We start from the raw sequence: 20239 nt of genomic DNA on the forward strand, positions 1-20239 counted from the left end.
CTTTAATGCTGTAAAGTAAAGGAGAAAATTAAAGAATTGAAATTGTTGGTCAACCAGCTCAAAATATACATGAAATAAATTGTTATTCGTTCCTGTATTTCAGTCTGCATGTGAAGACGCTTGTTTCTGACATGACTTACAAAGAAACACCAACCAAAACTACATAACTGATCAAATATAATTAAATCAGAGGGAGTCATTACCCAGAAAAGATATCTTTATTACAATACCATAGCAGTGGAATCTCAACATAATGGTGACACATGTAAAACACCCTTTTTCGAAAATCTACTGACACTGATCTTCCCCTTTGTGTTAAACATATATCCCTGCCCTCCCAATGAATGAAAACTGTATACACGTTAACTACATAAAAGACATTTTTGTGATGCTCAGATATATCTGAGTTAAATTATAACAACAGAGACAGTTCATACAAAATTAATGTTGACATAAAAAGTCAAATAAGAGTACTCCTCACCATCTCTCAGACTATAATAAGTTTAGTAGCCTAAATGTATTTTAAACGTAAGATGTCTTTCATTTGACCACATTTAGGCAGGATGCACCTGTTGCACTCTCTATTATGTCTATCAACGTTTTTAGGTAAACAGTCTGTTTACAAATTTATATTCTCAGACACACACATCGAAAGATTTGAACATACATGGCAGCTGATCACATCATGTTCCAATCCGACTTCCCCCCACCTCAACACAACCATCTACATCTTCTTTCAGTTCCTTGTTGTCATGGTTACAGAGAAAAGCAACATTACTGCAAGGCCTGATGAGCAGAGCTCCAACTCTGCTCTTCATGATGGTTCAGTGATGTGTCCTGAATGAACTGGATGAAGACCAAAAGAAGGGAAACTACATCGATCAAACAATCATCAACAATCAAAAAAATGCAATGATATGTATTTGTATATGTGTACTGTTTGTGTGTGTGTGTGTGTGCGCGTGTGTGTGCACGTGTTGTTTGTCCATTTATTGCTCAATATTTGTCCCTTTTGTGTGTTGGTGTGGTCACAGGTTTTCTCCCGGTTGATACTGCGGCTCTGTGGCAGTAAAGTAATCCTCCAAGAAGGACTGCAGGTACTCAAATGTATGCCTTTCATCGGCCTCCCGCCTCCAGCACTGCAGCATCAGTTCATGGAGCGAGGCGGGGGACCCTGGGGCACAGGGCATCCGGTATCCCCGCTCCACCTGCTCCAGAACTTCACGGTTGTTCATGCCTATAGAGAGGAGACAGGGAGAGTCCGATGTGGGTGCAGGAGAGGAGAAGAGGATATAAACACATAAAAAAATATTATAAATAAAATCACATTTATTGAATATGGAGAAAAGAGAAATACAAGAGGGGAAAACAAAATCAGAAGAGTAGCAATAATACTAAGGTTAACTCACAACACAGTGCGAGGAGGACATTAAGCTGACACACAGTACTGCAAATATATACATATTTTATTGTATGCAAGAACGTTATCAAAGAAGGAACTTTTATTTTGTGTGGATTTTGGCACACCCTATGGACGAAAGGGATTTATGTCACACCGGTCCTGTTCTTTATTCGTTTGTATTATTTGTTAAGAAAAAATCTCACCATGCTTCTTTTTAATCTGACAACCATGGGCGTAGTAGTGGGAGGAAAAGTGAGGCAAACTACCCAGGGCCCCAGTGGAGAAATTAGCCATTAAAGGGCCTGAAATAGATTTTTGTTTGCTTGTATTTCTCTCCAAGTCATATTGTAAATATTGTAAAAACTTTTAATATTCTTGAAAAGTATTTCAATTCCAAACAGAAGGACATAGTACATAAACTCATTTATTTTAATTATTTAATTTAAATTGCATTAGAGTTTCTACAACATTATTTTTAGGCAGTCAACTTTGATATGATACCAGTAAAAAAAAACAAAAAAAACCCATTATGAAAACTGTTACAAAACCCTAACATCATAAATAGAAGTCGTAGGCACCCACTATTAAGTTAAAAAAATATTTAGGACATATTGTAGGCAAAATTCCTGCACAGTCTAAATTTAACAAAAACAAACTTCAGTACGTTTCAACTGTGTCGATAATGAAAAGGAAGGCCATTGTATCCTTTTAAAATGTGTGACGTCAGTAAGTATTGAGGGAGGAACGTTTGTTTAATTTAAAGCTTCTATTTGATTTCTGTGTAATGGAGGTGTGGTTATAGCAAGCTCACAGAGTTGGCAGAAGGGGCACAATGTGATATATTTACAAGGCACAGAAATCCTGGTGACACCCCCGTGGCCAACATACATAACACTTTTTACTGTAATATGTAATCAAAGGCTTTGGCTCTCCTCAAAGAGTATCGACGTATAAGGAATCAGTGTTCTGCTTGCAATGACAATATTTAATACTTCAATAATGATTTCAGTGTGGTAAATAAAACAAAATGAAAGCATATAAGCTAAAATTCACAGTTTGAATGTCTTTCTGATGTTCTTCATGTTCTACAAGATACCTGTGTCTGGAACATTTCCCTCCTGAATCCGAAAAAGCATATTTACACATAAATATGTACCAAATAATATGAGAGTATAGCTTGTAGCATTCATGTGTGTCATTCAACTGCATAAAAATGGTATGAAGAGACAAGCAGGTCTCCTTATGATAGTTAAATTGTACCTCTGCTGAGTGAGAATGCATTGCATGTCTACATTAACTAATTTTTCTTCCAATAAATTCATACTTTTGTGATGTGTTTAGCTCAAATGTCTATTTTTTTGATTACAATGGAAATTGTTATTAATTGCGCAGCAACTGACAGTCGTTCATTTTATGTTTACTGAGTAAGAAAGGACTTTTTTTTCCTATAGCAGAGTCTGTGGCAGTGTGCACAGAGGGAGACAGAGTAAACAACAGCTACACTTTCATATTTTGCTTTAGAAATATATAAAACAGCTCAAACTGGCAACAGCAAACTGATCATGAGTTTAAGTGTTTCACAGTGATGTTTATGTGTTTTTCTTGTAAGTATATTCTTTGTACAGGTTTTTGACAGCATTTGCATATAATCAACTAAACCTGGAGACATTTCACTGCACAGGCTGATCAGCCTCTTACTGTGGGAGATGAAAAAAGAAGAAACTGAACCAGCAGATATCGCACAGTACCTGGGTATGGCACCCGTCCTTTAGTGATGAGCTCAGTTAGCAGGATGCCAAAGCTCCACACATCTGACTTGATGGTAAAGCGTCCGTACAGCGCTGCTTCTGGAGCCGTCCACTTGATGGGAAACTTGGCCCCTGAAACCATGGCAACACAGTCAATATGTACAGTATAATCATATAATTAGAAAAGGTTATGTATAAAAAATATAGGCATGGAGGCAGAGGCCAACACTTTAATCATCACTTTGTGCAAAGGTGCTCTTTGTCCTCTTTGATATGTATACACACACACACACACACACACACACACACACACTGTCACACACACACACTGTCACACACACACATACAAACACCCACACCCACACACACACACACACACACACACACACACACACACACTGTCACACACACACATACAAACACCCACACCCACACCCACACACACACACACACACACACACACACACACACACACACACACACACACACACACACACACACACACACACACACACACACACAGAATGGTACAGAATGGTACATTCTGTTACCTTGTCTGGCTGTGTATTCGTTGTCCTCAATGAGCCGAGCCAGGCCAAAGTCAGCAATCTTGCACACCAGATTGTCTCCAACAAGAATGTTAGCCGCTCGCAGGTCACGGTGGATGTAGTTCATCCTCTCGATGTATGCCATTCCAGCTGCGATCTATGAAAACATAGAGATTGAAAAGCTCAGAGAGACAAATACATTTTGTCATTGTGTGTCTGTATTTATGTGTTTGTGTTTAACTTACCTGTGCAGCCATGTCCACCAGCTGAGGCAACTTTAGACTCTGACCCTCACCATCTTTTAAGAAGTCCAACAAACTTCCTGAGAAAAGAGGGTTGCATCATGATTGGCCCCTAATGCCTCTTGAAGCGAATCTATTTTTGTTGTATAAAGGTGTGTACACATTTAGAAAAAAGTATTCTAAGAGACATGCCTGCAAATTCATACAAATGATACACTTCAGTTTTTCTAGATACAACTACATTCTAACTTTTGTCATCTTTCTTTTAATGTTTAGTAGCTTCTAAAGGTTTGGCCTTCCTTCTGGCTATCTTCAAACCAGGGTCAAAGGTCATGCTCAGAGTGGTCATGTTTGGAGGAAGAAAAATAATCTTTACAATTAAAAATAATACAAAGCTTCGCCCTGCAGGAAGACACATAAGCCTGGACTCTGGACTTCCAAATTATCTTTCCTAATCAATGCAACAAATTTAACATTTTCAGATAAATATCTACATTTCTAACATTTCTTTGGGCAATTTACATGTGCCTTTATAAGTAAGAGAGCAGAGAATGACACACAGCCTAGGAGCCACGGGCTGAAACTAAACCCAGGTCTGTTGCCTCTGCAGGAATTAACCACTTGTCCACTGGTGCCCAAAATATATTTATCTTTAAATGTCTCTTTAAGTTTTTTGTGTACTTTTATTCTCGTTACAGTGCAGGATATTTCAAAAGTTTGAAAAGAGTTGTTTACAGTTTTCTCAGCTACACGTCAAGAGGGTTTGCCAACAATAGGTGTTGATTCGTACTGTATCTACAGTGTTTTACAGGCATGGCAGTGTAATCATCCTGCTACCTTGACTCATGAACTCAGTGATAATGTAGATAGGCTCCTCAGACACGACGGCGTAGAGCTGCACCAGCTTGTCATGGCGCAGTCTCTTCATGATCTGAGCCTCCTCCAGGAAGGCCTCAGGGGACATGGTCCCTGGCTTCAGAGTCTTCACTGCTACCTTGGTGGTACCATTCCACATGCCTGGCATACAAACAAGAGGATGTGAATGCAAACAGAGGCCCACTGCATCATACTGACAGGGTGATGGCTTTTGAAACATACATGTATGACCCAAAAAACACTCAAATAGACATACAGATATTGGGACATCAAACAATATGTAGGTGGGTAAGATACGTGGGATCAAACTTCTGATGCGTGCAGGTGATGGGTATACTTTTGGGAGCATGCATGACATGAGACAGGTGATGTTAGAGGGAGAGAGGAGGGGAGGGAGGTTTACTGGCCTTACGTTATCTTAACCCTGGCAGCACTGGAGTTATACAGACACACACAAAGCTTTGATGCTTCTGATAGAAACTCTGTATGGCTCAAAAACCCAACCTCTACTAGTTTTAATTATTGAGAGGCAGTTTTCCTTAGTCATCTCTGACACTGGTAAGTAGAGTCTCTGAGTCAGTATTAATGAATATATCCTTGTCCTTGATGAATAGAAAAATGTGGCTTTGGGAAATCTTCATATACGTGGAAAAAGTAAACATGGTATATTTTGAATCTCTAAAAATGTCATATATTCTTTTAAGTGCTTTTAAACCCAATATATAGCCAGAGAATGTAACAAAACCATGTTCAAAGAGAAAGAAATTGATTTTAGAAGGGAAAAGTAAGAATGTTATATTCTTAGTTTTGGTGAGAGAAACTGCAGGACAGTCTTAATTTGATTATATCAGGAATGTTATTGGACAACAGCATGTGGGAATGCCAAGCCATACTGGGAAAACATCAAAATTTACCTTCAAATACTGACACAAAAGCTCAGCCACAGCCAGACATTCTGAATCACCAACAGTCTGTGCTTAGGAATATTAAATGATACAGTTTGATACTGGACAAACTATTCTCCCTTTAAGCCTATAGAGGACTTCAGAGGTTGTCTTTCTCACCCATCCAAACGTCCCCGAAGCAGCCCTGTCCCAGCTTGGTTTGCAAGGCCAGCGTCTCTCGAGTTACCTCCCAGGCGTCCCGCCCGAGGCCCATGGTGAGCGGGATGGAGTTGGGACAGGGCTTGGTCAAGAAATAACACAGCCCGTCATTGCTGCCTAACAAGGAGTAGGTGAAGCAGAGGAAATGTAGAGGAAGGAAATATTGGAAGTGGGTGGTGAAGAATAGGATAAAGAGGTGAGGTAGTGGGTGGAAAGATGGAGGAAAGATGGGTGGAGGGTGACAAAGAGGTGAGGTGAGATGATGAAACATGCACATGCAACAGTGGGGGAGAGGGGGCTCATCTCTTCACAGCTGGATGTAAAATAAAGAAACATTTTTATTCATAAGACGCAGTCTCTGTGTGTAATTGTTATCACATACAGGGATTTATTAAGGATTTGTTTCACTGCTGCAGTTTCTACTCCATACACTGTGTTAAAAAATAGTCCATGTCTCACTTTTGTGTGTGTAGAATTTGTTTGTTTAGTCCTATCCTTTAGGTGTATTTCTCACAGGTAGGTAGAACCAGGCAGATAAATAGGGCTTTACAGTGTATGTGTTTACTGATGTCCTTGTCTACAGAAAACAACTAAGAATTGAATGAACCTGCTCATGTTTCAATACTTTCTTATCCAGTTGTGCTACAGATGTCACCTTGTCCACACTGCAACAAAACACCATACTTCCTACCCATCCAGACTTCTCCAAACTGGCCGTTGCCAAGTTTCTTAATCAGCTGCAAGGATTCACGGGGAATCTCCCACATATCCTTGGTCTTCACCGATAAGTCAGCCAGCTTAGGCATGCCCCGCTTACAACTGCCAATCAAACGGCAGCACAGTCCCGCCGCTCTCTCTGAACGAGAGAGGGGAGACAGACAGGAGAAAAAAGGAGGAAACAAGAGATAGAGAAAACAGAATAGGCAACCATAGAGATAAAGTAAGAACAAAACAGGTTGCTTATGCGCTTGGGCAACTGACAAGTTAAAGACAAACTCATATTTTAAAAAAGCACATAGAAAGTGAAGCAAAAGAGACATGAACAAACATTCTGAGCAGCAGAGTCATCTATAAATATGAAAATATATTCAAAGTCACAAACTGCTGAATGTTTGTTTTCTTATCACAAACCACTAGGGGGCAGATTAACACCGTGAGACGGCAGAGGAAGTAAAGGGTGTGAACACTACTTGTTGTAAAAACTGTGAATCAAGCTTGAAAAGTCTAGTGGTGAAGGAAGTATCCTAGCCCTCCATTGAAGTAGAATAATATTTTTAAGTGATTTTCTTAGATGATCAAAGGCACATTTATTATGTATAAAGGCCCCAGGCTGCAGTTTTTCTATCTTCATAGGTATTACAAAAAGAGATTTATGATGCATTGTTGGCCTTATTTTAATATTCTAGCTCTTGTAGCTGGATATATTATAGCAGATTGTCATGATTTGTAAACTGATAATATACTATTGATAAGTTGTAAAAAAATAAATAAATAATACAAACTCAAAATATTTCTCTAAATGTCTTTTCATGAAAAAAACTAATGTACAGTAAAACTACTAAAATTACTCCATATCGTCATCACATTTTGACTCAAAGAAAGAGATAAGTACATTTTTCTTTTCAGCTGTGCAGAGAATGACTGTAAAAAGATTCAAAAACACATTATTGAGTGAGGTCTATGAAAGCAGGAGCGTTAGAGCTGGAAAGCACATCAAATGGAAACAGAGAAAAAAGAAGACTAGCAAGTGTCCATGTTGCTGGGTGCATGTGGGATACCTGTGTAGTGCTCTACCAGCTGCTGCACGGTGTCAAACTGAGATCTGGTGGTGATGTAGTAACCGCCATTGTCTAGTTTGCGGATCTTATAATGCTTAACGTGTTCTCCCTTGTTGTCATCCCAGTCACGGATAGACAGAGAGTAAGCACCTGGAAGGAAAGATGGATGATTTTTTTTAAAAACAGAAAGATTAGATAAACTAGAGCTATAAGTAACTATGAAGACTTTGTGTTATTGTTCCTTGTGTGTTCTACTAACCCTTGGTGGTCTCACTCTCTCGTATGAGGAAAGTACCCCTCTGGTTGCCCTGACCCAGCAGCTGTCTCTCTGCATCCTTCCTCCCCATCTTTCCAAAATACCACCTGTAGCCATGACAACACCACACAGGTTATATTTATATCATTTAAACCCAGCCTGAAAACCTTCATTTAATGCCTTAAAGAAATCCTCAGTGCAGGTATATGAATCCTTGTGTGTTTGTGTGTGTGTGTGAGTGTGTGTGTGTATGTGTTTGTATGTGTGTGTGTGACAGTGTGTGTGTGTGTGTGTGTGGGTGGGTGTTTGTATGTGTGTGTGTGTGTGTGACAGTGTGTGTGTGTGTGTGTGTGTGTGTGTGTGTGTGTGTGTGTGTGTGTGTGTGTGTGTTTTCTTACTCCTCAGCCTGTATGGAGTCAACAGGAGCTACGTAATTGGACGGGATGTAACCTGAGTTGCCCGTGTCCAAAGAGCGAGCCTCCCACCAGTCACCCTCGCTGCAAAAAAAAAAAAAAACACACATACAGAACAACAATAAGCATGTTAAAATAAAGTGAAGAATGACACTAAAGTAGAGAGTTCAAGTGTCCAAGTTCAGGACAGGGTTGTTGAGTTGCAATAAGGGAGCAAAGATGAAGTAGTTGGTAACATGGTCTCAAACTAGAGGGAGGAAATGGAACCAAAGCCAAGAAGTTCAGGAAGCAAAGGAATCTCTTAGGGATACTAAGATTGGATGTCGACAAGAGCAAGTAGTGAGGTGGATGTGGCTGTGGCTCAGGGTAAGCAGGGACAGTGGGTAAACTGGCAAAGTGTAGAGAAGAGGAAGCTTAGCTGAAGGGACCTGTGCAATAAACCTAATTGTCGGGGAGACGGGGACCCATCGTGACTATTGTGTTCAGAGGTAGCTCCGTTGAGGCACATTCTGGCAGGCTGTGAGGCTGGTCTGTTACAAGCTTGGTATACATGGCGACCAACCATTCAGTGCGGGGGTGAAATATAAGAGAGGTAGATTATTTTAGCAGGCAAGAGTGATGCCACCTGAAGAGTGCTCATGATTGAGAGACGCAGGTAGATCTAGGAGGAAAACTGTTGTTCCACAGGAAATACTGTAGTTTGCAGTAACCTCAGGTCTGATAGTATTATGGCCTGTGAGTCTGTAGATTATTTTATTGAACTGAAAGTTCCCTGAGAGGACTTAGTGACGGAAGCATATATAAGAAAAAAGTGCAGGTTTAGGGGCAGAAGCTAAACAGTGTGGATGGATAGTTAGGATAAGTCTATTAGAAGTGGGATCTAGAGGGTTCATAGCAAAATGAACTATTGCATAAATGGCAGAACTGAGAGTTCTGGACAGGATTTAAGAAGTCAGTGTCAACACAAAAGTAGGAGAAACTCCTTTACCACTTTTGTTCTCTTATCGTCCCACAAGAAATGTGCATGTAGGGAGGGAGAAGAACAGCCTGGTCCAGCAGGGGTGAGTACCAGCCCTCATACAGGTCAAAGTCCTTCTGAGGTATTGCGGGACTCACCAGACATAACACCAGAGGAGAGAGGTTTCCACCTGACAACTAGATGTCCAGGCTCTTAATGACCATCAGTGAACAAATAGTTGAGTTGTGGTACAGTAGTAGTGGGGTAGGTAGTACCTGTGTTGTCACTGTCTGGCTAACTTGCACAAAAGGAGTCTGGGTTCATTGAAGGTGTCAATGCTGATTGAGTTGCAGTGGCAACTGAGGGCCATGTGGTGGATTATGTAACTTCTCAGTAGGGTATGAGAGCATTCATTAGATAAGGGGTGTGCATATATTTTCATTAGGGCACAAGTACATTGTGTTTATTTCAAATGTATGAAAGTGCAAAATGTCCTTTCGCTACATTCAAATTAACATAAAACAAAATATGTCTCAGTAATAGTTCATTCCAAACACCTCCGTTGGCAGCAAGCAACATTTAAAATGTAAACACTGTAACAAATTAATTAACATTTGGAAGGTTTAACTCATCGCATTTCGTTTGAATCTGATTGAATGAAGTTTAAGTTTAATACTCAGCCTGCAACGCATTATAGGTATTTTTTTTTAACACAATAGTATCATGTTGTTTCTTTCCCTTTAAATAACAAAGGTATAAAACATATTACTATATTTATGAGCATGTATATACTTACGTGTTGTTGATGATCTGAAATTTTTCTCCTTTCTGAAACGTCAGGTCATCTTCAGTGCGTGCGTCATAGTCATACAGAGCTATAAAGAGAGTGACTCCACCACCTGTTTGCACACACATACAGACAGAGACATTAATACACACACAACATAAGATACATTTTTAGTTAAACACACAAGTTCATACAACTAAACTGAAAGAATCCAGTATACTGTAACAAAAGATTCAAAACACAAGTTCTTTGTCTTCTCAAATAACTTCCTTCTGTTCATCCTCAGAGATCAGTTCTATGATTAAAGTGTACTAGGTAAGGAACTCAATCTGCAGTCTTCTCTCCTTGCAAATTTGTTTTAGTTCTTTAACAAGAGCTAATATGAGGCATGCTGCTCCTTTACAGCGACATAGTAAGGAAAGATAGAGTGTAACTTGTGGTAACAGTACTTTGGCAAGACACATTTTTGCTCAAAAAGAGCCATCTAGCAAAGTGAGCATTGATTCATTACAAAACGAGTTTACTTCATCTGACAACATTTTTCTTCAATATTTCAAACTAATGCATAACAGAGTAACACAACCACTATGTATATGATGGGAAATGGTGAATGGTAAAGATTACTCAAAGCTGTTTTACACCGCACATCTACACCTAACCATTCACATTCACTCACATGCTGATAGCAGCAGCTGCTATGTCAAGTGGCCATCAGCATTAACTCATTTATAAACATTCACATGACACCGACGAATCATGGGGAGCAACTTTGGGTTAAGTGTCTTGCTCAAGGACACATCGACATGCGACTGCAGGAGTTAGGGATCGAAACCTAGACCTTCTGTTTAAATGAAGACTGACCATACCCCACTGACCCACATTTGCCCAAATGATAAATGTATCTGATTATTTAAACAATCATCATCACAGAGTTATAGAAGCATAACTGAGAAAAACACAATTTAGGATAGAAACGAAACTACACACACACACACACACACACACCTCCAGGTCGATGTGTGTTGGTATTGGTGAAGATGGCGCTGGAGGAAAAGCCTGTGTTGAAGTCTGGGATGCTCTGAGTGGGGTCCGGGCAGTAACGGCCCTGAGTTAAGGCCGTGGACGACATTCCATCTACGTTGCTAGGAGATAGATCTGAAATGTCTGCTGATGATGCTGCTTCTTTGGCAGACTTTTTCCGCTTGCAACAGACACACCCCATAATAACCAGCGCAGAGACAGCGTCTGTGGGAACAGGAAGAGTTAAAGACACTTGCCACCACATTATTTCATGAGTTAATGTCAACATGCCTTATTTCTACATGATACTGTAGAAGATGGTGCAGCTTCATAGTAAAAAAAATGTTGAGAGATCACAACAAAAGTTGGCCACAAGTTCTCAACTAGCCCTTTCTCTCTTTCCCAGATTCCCTGTCCTTTTTCAGCTGTCCCATTTATATCTTTAAAACCTAAAAAAAAAATAATCTTAGAATAAAATTCAGGAAAACTGTCAACCAAAATGTATCATCTCTGATAGATATAAGTTTAATGTAATATTTTTTTTAAATCATGATAATAAAAAACAGTGGGCCTAATTCAAGCAGCAGAGTCTTACATTTACAGAGCTTTTAGCCATAGGTTGAATCAATGCCACACAAAGGCAGGATCCTACATTTCACACTATATAACATGACAAAACCTTGCCTCAGACCACCACTGCCTGATTAACAGCCATGTTTTGCATCTGTATTTAACGCTGATAATCTGAAGTCTCGTGAATAAGTCTTTGATAACTCTGATGACCTCACTATAAGGGTTAACAACTCAAGCACTGGAAAGCTGCTCCAGCACAGACGGTTTGACACGAGTTTTTCCATGCTGAGCTGCACCTTTATGCGTAAATCTGTGAAATGCCCCTTTCATTTCTGTGACTGCCTATTTCTTTAAAAAAAAAAATGCACTACTTACAAAAAGTTGAAGCAGGAGGAAGAAGTTAACTTTTCTCTCACCTGATGTCTTCCTCTTTCAAATCATCTGTCAGTCACCATCGCCACTGGAAAAGAAAAAAAAAAAAAGAGGCACGAGGTGAGTGACGAGGGCTGGGATGAGAAAGCGGGACAGGAGAGGATGAGAGGATGAGTGGCAGAGACACAGAGACAGAGGAGGTGATAGAGAGTGAGAGAGAAAGGCTCAGGGGTGGTAAAGCGTGAATAGATGTGTGAAGGCAGACGAGGGGAGACAGAGAAGTAAGAAAAAAAAAACAGACAGAGAGAGCTCGAGATAGGGAAAGACAAAGAGAGATGTGAGGTTAGCCACTTCCTTTTTTTTGCAGTACAGTTTCAAGAGAGCTCTCAGTCACTCTTTTTGGTCAAGAAGTAGAAAGCTGTGCGTGTGTGTGTTTGAGAGAGAGAGAGAGAGAGAGAGAGAGAGACTTGGTCTTGTGTTGAAATCTACCTGTAAATGTCATCATTAAACAGACTTAACTGACACAGAGTCTGTCACTGACAATGTGTTTCATAAAGGGTTCATGCAAACCATTCGAACTTCCAGTTTTCAGCGAGCTGCATTGTTTGAAGTTAACTTGTGTTGACAAAGCAAAAGCCCGTGCCAGTATCAAGAGGAAATAACATACAGAGAACACTGTAAAACATTTTAATTGTGTGCACAGTCATGTGTACGTTTTTTTTTTTTTTTGCAGAAGGCCTGTACTGCTAAAGTGAAGAATTTATTATTAGGTACTTTAACTGTTTTAATACAAACATTTTATGAGGAAAGCCTAGCTCAAAGACGGTCTATAATGCGCCCATATACTGTTCAATAGCGTCGCCATTTTCATACCCACAAATCAGACTCAATACCTGTGAAAAATCATAACAAAAATGGATCATTTAAGCATTAAATTCTGACTGAATATTAAAAACTGGAGTTCACAAATAGGAAAAATAAGGCCTTAGGATCCAAACTGGCAACAATTAAAACTGCCTTAACATCAGGCAACAGCTTTCACGCCTACTGAGGAATTCTAGGGAAGTCACATACAGGACAGGTTACAACAGTGAGTGACACTATAAACCAACAGAAAGAAGAACACACACGCTCACATGCTCTTAATGAACGTCAAAAGATGTGTACCAGCCACAGCACTGATTCCCAGAAATACCTTTTAGTCTTAAAGTAACAAAAGCTATTACAGGCCAAATGTGCAAAAATGTGACTTTTGCCCAAGTACGCACATACACAGTCACTATCAGGCCGGCCATCAGGAGAGCTAAAGGAAGTAAGCCCTGTTTGAGTTTCCTGTCCACCCTACTGATGGCTCCCCCCTTTTCCTGGAAATTCAGGACACAGTCCATCCACACACAAAACAACAAGCAGCTGCAGGGCCACAAACACCCCCAACACACACACACTCACACATCTTCCTCTCTGTTACTGTTATGCCTTTCTATCTGCCCACACCCTCCAACAACAACTTTTCATTACCCCCCGCCCCCCCCCCCCCCCGACCAGACTTTTTGTTTCTGATAAAGCTCAAAAAGAAGAAGTAGAAGAATGTGCCTCCACCCTTTCACCTTTATCTTTTACGTCTTACATATCCCTCATCTCTTCCTTTTCTGCTTTTCTTTAACCTGTTATAGGACACGCATTGAAATACTCTGAAATTCAAAAATTCAACCTCAGTGTTATTGGGGGACATATTTCTGTTAAAACATTTTCAATTTTTTTTAAATTTCATTTAGAAAAATAAACATTGATGAAGCTACCTCTCGACCTTACTGAGGTGCAGAAGGGTGGTCATATGTAATGTGTACGGAAATTAACAAAAATAGTCACTTGCCCGATAAAGGGTTAAGATGGACATGTTTTAGAAAGTTGACACTATGTGCGCACGCACGCACTCACACGCGCGCACATGTACACGCAAACACACACACACACACACACACACACAGAGGACTGCTTGCCAGACGGTCATTGTTCTCCATTGAGATTCCTGTTGACCAAATTTTCTTGCACTCTTCCTCTCTGCACACGCACTGTAATAATTCATAAACACAGTCTGATAATTCACTTTATCTGACTTGTTAAAACAAAAAAGAAAAAACTATGATAAAAAATTGAAGCAGAAGAAGAGTGCGCGGTCCCACAGGAGAAAAGGCTTCACTAATGAAGCATGCAAACACTGTTGAGTCAAAACATGCAATTGTGCACCCACATGCATTTTTAGTGTTCTTAATTTTTTTCCGGATAAAAGCTAATCCTCTTAGTACAAAGACATCTAAAGTACTAGAGGAAAGAGAGTCTGTGGCAGGAATAGTGGGTTTATTTGAACACTTTGCGTGTGACAAAAGCCTACACATGCACCCGTCACACCAGAGTTATTTTTAAGAACGGTTTGAGTTCCTCATTGCTTTTTAAAACCAAATACAAAAATAAGATCCACAAAGCAACAAACTGTAATGTTGACTGATTATGGAAGAGTTTTTTTTGTAGCAAGGACTACTTTCACTTATGAAGGGTTTTAGTATAAGCTTACGTGATTTGCATTAATACATACACAATTGAATATAGTGTGACATGACTTCAGTAATGCTGGGCAGTTGGGCATCAAATGAAGATTCAATTTCACTTATGATTTTGGCTTCCAAGAATCAAGAAAAAAAGACAATCAAGATTAAATGATAACTGTCCCCCGCATTGTGCAGGTTTTGTATGTTTTCTTTTAGTGCACTGTAATGCTGGAAGGTCCATAAACATGTTGTAGTGACAGTATTACAGAGGACTCTTCCTCCTCCTCTTGCACCATCACAGTATGGAGTATCTTGACTTGAGTGCATTAGGTTTAGATTATCCTCCCTATGAAGTGTAAAGGGCAGTTCTGGAAAAGAAAGTCCTGAAATGGTCTGGACTCCATATGTGAAAAGAGATCTAGTCTAAAACAGGTTGTCGCTCTGCTACTGGTTGCAAAACTTCCTCATGGTGTATCAACAACAAAAAAAATACCATTGTTTTTCTATGACGCCACTAACTACCATCACAGCTCTGCTCTTGCCTCAGTTTCACCCCAAAAACAACAAAACTTCAATCATATTCATTCTACTGAGGTTTAAGTACTTCTTTAGTTAGCGAATGTATTATCATCATTATTATTATTAACACCACTTTAATGATGGGGGATTCACAGCAGAGCTTCATACCAGCTTGCAGATAGAGAAGAAATACTATTAATAAAAAGCTCAGAGGCAGAAGCTGCTTCCTGAAAGGTGAAGTGTGATAGTGTGTAACGAGGCCATTTGAAAGCTCAGACTTCTATTTCTTCTTCATTAGGTATAAAGATGCAGTGTTGGGGTCAGTTTACAAAAGCAATTTAAAGAAGCTACTTTAAATGTACTGATTTCAGTTTCACTGTTTTATTTTTCTGGTTGATTGTAATTCAAGCATTAGCATGTAGGCAGGTTTCATGTTGCAGTTGGTCAAGTTAGATGTTCCTTCTGTAAGTAATGCATTTTCTATTATACATTGATATTTTGTTTGGAGAGTCTCAATATGAAAAAGATTCTTACACCTTTGCTGTTGGCATGAATGAGTAAAAGTACAATATGTCGGTCTCAAATGTGATAAAGTAAGGTTAAAAGAGCCTAAAGTGGACATACTTAAGTTACTACTAAGTTGATAGAAGGAAACAAATAGCCTCTGCTGCAGAGCATTAGCACACATTCAGTGCACTCTTACAAAATCACAATAACCTCACCCTCCATCGTCGAGCCTGCAAACATCCAAATCCAATGGACCCACCCTTTCCTGCACAGTGGACTGCAGATAAGCTGCTCCCAGCGGGGTCACAGAGCAACACACACACACACACACACACACGTTCATACAAGTTGTTCAAATCGGTTGAATTTCAGTACATATTCTCTGCTCAGACTTTCTCCATTGCCCCTCTTCCTCTTTTTTTTGGTTCCTGGTTCCTGCATCTATTTCTTACCTTCATATTTTCTCTCTCTCATTAACAGGAAGCCCCAGAGGAGGAAAAATGTGACTGCAGCGAGAATGTGAGGACAATGGGAAGCAAGCTGTCACCGAACCCACATACGCACACACAATCATACATGAGTACAAACACACGCACACACTCTGAAGGGAGTGGGACAACAGGGTGGTTGGGGGAAGGAGGGGGGGGGGGGGGGCATGGAAAAGTAAGGTGTTTCGGTCATCAGGACGTCCTGTTTCCACATGAAGTCACCACATCCTCCAGATACAGAGGACTTAGGTGCCTTGTTGGAAGGCATTCATAAACATTTATGTGACTTGAGTGAAATTAAACTGTTAACTCGGGGCTTTGTTCCAATCAAGGCATCAAAAAGGTTGTAACCGTAGCCAAAAGTTTAGACAAATTATTTCGCTGAAAGACTCAAATCTGGAGCGTCAGAAATTTTTATGACAAAGTTTTATGACAGTGGCAACGTCCATTTGTAACCCTCCCACTTCAACATATCCACGCCCCCTTCCTGCCTAACCCCGAGGCTAAAGACAGGAACTGACCTCGTAAAGAAACAGGAAGTGATGATGAGGTCCGGCCTTGGACAGCCTAATGGCGCCTTCTCCTCAATTCCACCTCAAAATTCCACGAAAACACCTTCAGACAATCTCAACCTGAAAGGAGGAGCAAAACAAACGTAAAAAAGTTGGATTATTTCAAATAAAGTAGAGGTGTGTCTGTGCAACCTTCCTGCACCCTGTCAAAATGAAGGAGCACATACAGACGTCAGTAACCTCATAATGGCTTCATAACACCTCAGATAGATGGACACGCTAAGGAAACATCCAGTCCTGCCTTCCTTAAGCAGCTTTCCTGTATGTGTTTTTAAACGTTTGGAGGACACTTGCAGAGAAAACATTCAGTAAATCTCAAATGATACAGTGTGCTAAAAGTCCAGATCCCATATCAGAATATTTGATGTCACAATAATTAATCGTCTTTGTGTCAACACAGGGTTTTTTTTATATATAACTCGCCCAATTGTAATGTCTGCTGACTAAAGTTTCTGGTAAATTCCACTTTTTCAATACTGCAATGTTAGGGGCTTGACTTTTTTTTTTATTCTCTGTGGTGTCTGACCAGCATGAAGAGTGAAAGTAATGTGCCTGCACTTTAACTTCTCACAGATGTCACCCAAGCTTCCTTTTATGTGACAGTAAGAACTCCTAAGTTACAAAATTTGAAAAAACACAATTTACACACAGTTCTCAGACGGCAGGCCTTGAGTGGTGGGATGCTAAAAAAAAATAAACTCGTCGAGGTTTGTATAATGGTTCTACTTGAATGTCTTTTTACACCACAGGTTACACAAACTATTGAGTTTTGTTTTAAAGGCTTGACGATTAAACTAAAAAGGCCGAAATTGATGTCAAAAATACAGTTGATGCTGATACAGTGGTACTAGCACAGGTCTGCCAAACAATGATTTCACTCTCTGAGTAAATGGTCATCTCCTCTCTTTTAGTCATGCATGACAAGGGGGCTGCTTCCCAGCCCTGAAATGGCAACTTTAGTACTATTTCAAAAACCAGGTAAAAAGCAACCATGACCTTGGACTTTACTGAATGCTGACGGAAACTGATTGCAAATTGCCATTTAATGTGAATAATAGGCACACAAACTACCTGTCCCTTTAAATGATCTCCCAATGACTCAAATAATTCAGATTCTAGGTTGGCAAATGAGTCTCAAAAGATGGACGACTTAACAAGTTCCTTGAATGTTTTACGTAAATTCAGCTTTTCTTCCCCTGAATTCCTTTAAACAGGAGAGACTTTCAAAGATCTAAATAAGATGGTGGCATCATTTGCGTGGAGCAAAAACCCTCAAGAGTCAAGCTTACTATGGAAAAGAACCTTTTTCAAAAGGCAACTTAAACCTCCCTGGTTTTTTGAAGGTTTTAGTTTTGGGCTCATTTGCACTTGTTTGCTTCAGAAGACAAGCAGAGCAGATAGCTATCAGTAAAAACAAGAAGTGCAAAAACTCCTCTGAATGTAGTTTCTGTCTTCAGAAGCAAAGGTGTGCTACGTTTTATCAACAAGAAGCCAATAACATAAAATAAATGTGTCTCATGGCAGGAGGTCGATTCCAATTTCAAATCTAAGGGGTCACTTTCTAAAAACAATCCAATAGAATACTCCAAATATTAAACTCCTGCTAAAGCAGATAGCATGGTCGAAAGATGAATTGATCAAAGCAGAAATGTGTTGGAGACGTATATACAGGTGTTTCTTCTATAGTTTTGAGCATATAAACCGCCTCAACAAAATGTTTTACTTGCAAATCAGACACATGGTCAAAGCAAACTCAGCTACATTTCTTTGTAAGGGGTAGGGATGTAAAGATTCCTCGTCAGGCAGTTAAAAATCGATTCAAAGGTGTCAAGGTTTAAATCAGTACTCTGAAAAATTAAACACAGTAATATCGTAAGTGTCAGCAGGTGTTATCATGGCAGTCGAAGCATTTTTGCCTCCCAAAATGAAAAGAGGTAACGAAGTTAACAGACGAGAAAAAACTGAGTGCAAATATTGCAACAAGACAGAGAACTTCCCCAATAGCACAACCGACATGAAGCAGCATTAAATCGACGAAACAATGAGAAGCTGCAATCACCTACCAGTTATCTCAAAACAAATCGTGAGAGAATCGTATTGTGAACTCAGTTTTGTGAATCGTAACTTGAGTTGAGTGAATTGTTACATAGCCAGGGGAAACTCCTCTGGGTCACTAATCGCCTCCCGTACCTCCATCAGAGGTCTAGCATCTTTTATGTACAATATCCTTAACAACAATTTCCCTGAAAAGAGAAACCACTCACCAAAAATACATGAGGATTAAATCATACACAATGCTGAATGGTACAAATATTCGTGATCTCCACAAACATGTGTTTAATAGCATGTACAGGATCGTTGGCCTGGACAGAAATGTTAAAACACTAATGTGGGTCTTTTTATTCAATGTATTTTACTCGCCAGTACTGCAGGTAAGAGATACACCTTCATAAAGTGAAAATCAGACCTCCATCCCTCACAAAGACACTGGCCCAATGAAATCACTTTATACTGTAAGATCCTCTACAGTGTAAGGAAAGGAGTGGTGCCATGTATACATGCTTTACCACCACTTAAATGTGATCATTTATACTTAGTTTGTGTTTGACACAAACAGGAGGTGTTTCAAACCAAACTTAACTCTAGGTTGGGGTGGGGGGATATCTGCTTTCTAATGTCCAGTCTCCTCTTTCTTTTATGTTAAAACAGACTTTCACATTATTATTTCCTTCCCTTATCTTAATGCACTGTGTATTTATTGTTTATGATGTTACTAATATGTGTAAGCCTATTTCGATTGTATTTCTTATTAAATCTGAATATATATATACATATATGATTTGCATTGATTTTCAAATTTTAAAAAAAACCTGACGCATACAGGATAAAGAAATGAATAAAACCTATACTGAGCAGAAAATTAAGGGGAAGCATACTGTCAATATGTATCATGATTTAAAAGTGAACTCTTAAAGTTTGAAGGTTAAAAGAAGTCTAACACGCACTTATTCAGAAAAGAAGACACGATATATATTTCACATTTTCAAACATTATATGATGAATGGAGCGGACATACCTGGAACAATAAAAGCTTTTATCCCTAAGAATCCGGAGCGTGTCAGAGGAGTGTCAGAGGAGTCCGCTACCTCGCACTGCACCGAACAAGTGGACGCGCGCGCTTCATCCGGAAGGTTTGAGGAACTGATTTCATGCGCTCAGAGGTGTCCACCCTATAGGAGCGCGCGCGTGTAATAGTCAGCTGCATAGGGCTTGTTAGGAAGAAGGAAAAAAAAAAAAAAAAAAAAAAAAGGTTAGAAAGCTGTTCTGGCGTATCAGCTGAAAACGCCGGTGATCAGTTTTTCCAGTTTGTTAAAGACATGACCGATGGTAAGCAGAAAATACATTCAGTTGGACATGTTGCTTTTTAATGTCAGACTCTGGAGCAAGCGCAACATGTTACATTCACTTTCGGGGGTGTTACAGTCTATGGTGTTAACTACAGGAAGACTGAGAGAAGTGCGATATCCGCAT

The 20239-nt window shown here is 39.7% G+C and overlaps 1 protein-coding gene across 3 annotated transcripts; it reads right to left on the bottom strand.

Moving 5' to 3' along the window:
- Window positions 1-208: 208 nt before the first annotated feature.
- On the bottom strand, window positions 209-19975 carry yrk (Yes-related kinase). 3 transcript variants are annotated; one of them, XM_079367918.1, is made up of 14 exons: window positions 19785-19975; window positions 16658-16768; window positions 12121-12164; window positions 11117-11356; window positions 10121-10223; window positions 8352-8450; window positions 7957-8060; window positions 7698-7847; window positions 5881-6036; window positions 4778-4957; window positions 3944-4020; window positions 3702-3855; window positions 3151-3282; window positions 209-1237 (listed from the first exon to the last, which is right to left on the bottom strand). In XM_079367918.1, the coding sequence occupies exons 4-14, from the start codon at window positions 11331-11333 to the stop codon at window positions 1029-1031; spliced, it is 1581 nt and encodes a 526-aa protein (XP_079224044.1). In that variant the 5' UTR covers window positions 11334-11356; window positions 12121-12164; window positions 16658-16768; window positions 19785-19975; the 3' UTR covers window positions 209-1028. The 3 variants fall into 3 exon arrangements, with proteins under 3 accessions (XP_079224044.1, XP_079224042.1, XP_079224043.1); XM_079367916.1 differs by lacking the exon at window positions 5881-6036 and adding an exon at window positions 6611-6775 and having other exon boundaries at window positions 19785-19973; XM_079367917.1 differs by lacking the exons at window positions 5881-6036; window positions 16658-16768; window positions 19785-19975 and adding exons at window positions 6611-6775; window positions 15864-16193.
- Between the last annotated feature and the right edge of the window lie 264 nt (window positions 19976-20239).

This window comes from Symphodus melops, assembly GCF_947650265.1.
Source record: "Symphodus melops genome assembly, chromosome: 18".
Lineage (NCBI taxonomy): Eukaryota > Metazoa > Chordata > Actinopteri > Labriformes > Labridae > Symphodus > Symphodus melops.